Source organism: Arachis ipaensis, chromosome B05 (genome assembly GCF_000816755.2).
Source record: "Arachis ipaensis cultivar K30076 chromosome B05, Araip1.1, whole genome shotgun sequence".
NCBI classification, from domain to species: domain Eukaryota; kingdom Viridiplantae; phylum Streptophyta; class Magnoliopsida; order Fabales; family Fabaceae; genus Arachis; species Arachis ipaensis.
The window spans coordinates 142,458,389-142,459,979 of record NC_029789.2 but is presented as its reverse complement, the minus strand read 5'-3'; the positions used below and the strand labels follow the sequence as shown (position 1 = coordinate 142,459,979).

Genomic DNA, 1,591 nt, shown 5'->3' with positions numbered 1-1,591 from the left:
TCTATTTAATAATTTGTTATTGGCAAAAAAATTGCTATATTTTTAATTAACATTTACTTAAGCAGACTAATAGACCAACCCAACTTGATTTTAATTAGTAATAACTAAATAAGTTAAACCCACCCAACCAACCTTCCAAACCCCCCTCCCCCAACAAAAAAACCTTTAACATTTTAATCTATAAAAAATGGTGAAAATTGTTTTCCTGTTTTTTTCCACTTCCATGTATGCATGATGCCATGATTACAAAAAGAATATATTATTTGCCAATATAATGAACAAACCAAACCCACTCTCTCTCTCCACTATATCACACACTCATTATAAATTGGTGCACAAGTTTAGTTTGAGATCATCACATAATCAATATCCAATTCATCAGATATTGTATTGGTGCATAGAATCACATAAAAAAGCTAATTAAGAAATTAGTAGAGAATACACACATGATGAAGAATTTCTCTAACTATGTGATGGCCGTAGCGGTGGCCATGTCACTGTTTCTTCTGGTGGTAGTATCTCCACCAGTAGAAGCAGTGACATGTAGTCCGCTACAGTTAAGCCCATGCTTGGCAGCATTCACGTCGGATACTCCGCCATCGAGCACATGCTGCCAAAGGCTGAAGGAGCAGAGGCCATGCCTTTGTGGTTACCTCAAGAACCCTAGCCTAAGGCAGTATGTTAATTCTCCCGCTTCTAGAAAAATTGCTAGCTCTTGTGGTGTTCCCTTCCCCACATGCTAATTATTATTATATTAAAATAAAAATAGTAATTACTTCATATGAATAGTAATATATATGTTATCTTAGCTTCGTTGTGTGATGTATCTTATATATATGGCCCAATAAGAAAATAATTATGTTCAAGGAGGGATGTACTGGCTTGAACACTATGAATGAATTACTTTCATATGCCTTAATGAATATAATTATATGCTATCAATGACTCTTTTAGGTGATATCTTCTATATAATCAACTTTATTGTAGAAATAGATATACTTTGATAATTCGTATGATCGTGATTATTTTTGAGTCAACAATTTATTCTGTTGGGATAATCATTTTTGAGCATATTGATGATTAATAAGAAAAAGAATATAGTATTAAGCATTATTTTCATGACACTCAATATAAAACTTGTAACAATTATTATATGTTGTCAACTTGTCATCATCTCTATTTATATATAAAAATTGACGATAGTAGCAATTCAATATTGACGGTTCAATTTAACTGACTTTATTGAAGCTTATTTTCAAGTAGCTTCATGAGGTTACCCATTTAATTTCTTAGGTTGTGCCACAATATTCTTCATCTTCTAATAAAAATGATATTAAGGTGAGTGTAAAAGCTAAAAAGACTAATTATATATAAAGAGATTATTATTTTGCTCCTCTTTTGTTTTCTTTTGTTTTGTTTTATTTATTTATTTTTGGGTTTAGAGAGGTGGCTATTTTTCTATTATTAAAATATAATCAGTTTATGATATGACTTATAATAGGTCCAATAATCACTTTCTCTTTTATGGAAGAAAGACAGAAAGGTTCTACTATTAACTTCCCATGGCCTCTAGCTAAATTTTAAGACCAGA

General features: G+C 31.1%; 1 protein-coding gene across 1 annotated transcript; it reads left to right on the top strand.

Annotated features, from left to right (window-relative positions):
* LOC107642168 (non-specific lipid-transfer protein 2) lies at positions 343-942 on the top strand. Its single transcript, XM_016345473.2, has one exon. It carries the CDS (start codon positions 447-449, stop codon positions 741-743), a length of 297 nt encoding a protein of 98 aa, XP_016200959.1. The 5' UTR covers positions 343-446; the 3' UTR covers positions 744-942.

What these genes read in the sequence shown, in the direction of transcription:
- LOC107642168 (XM_016345473.2), top strand. Translation starts at nt 447, where the DNA reads ATGATGAAGAATTTCTCTAACTATGTGATGGCCGTAGCGGTGGCCATG.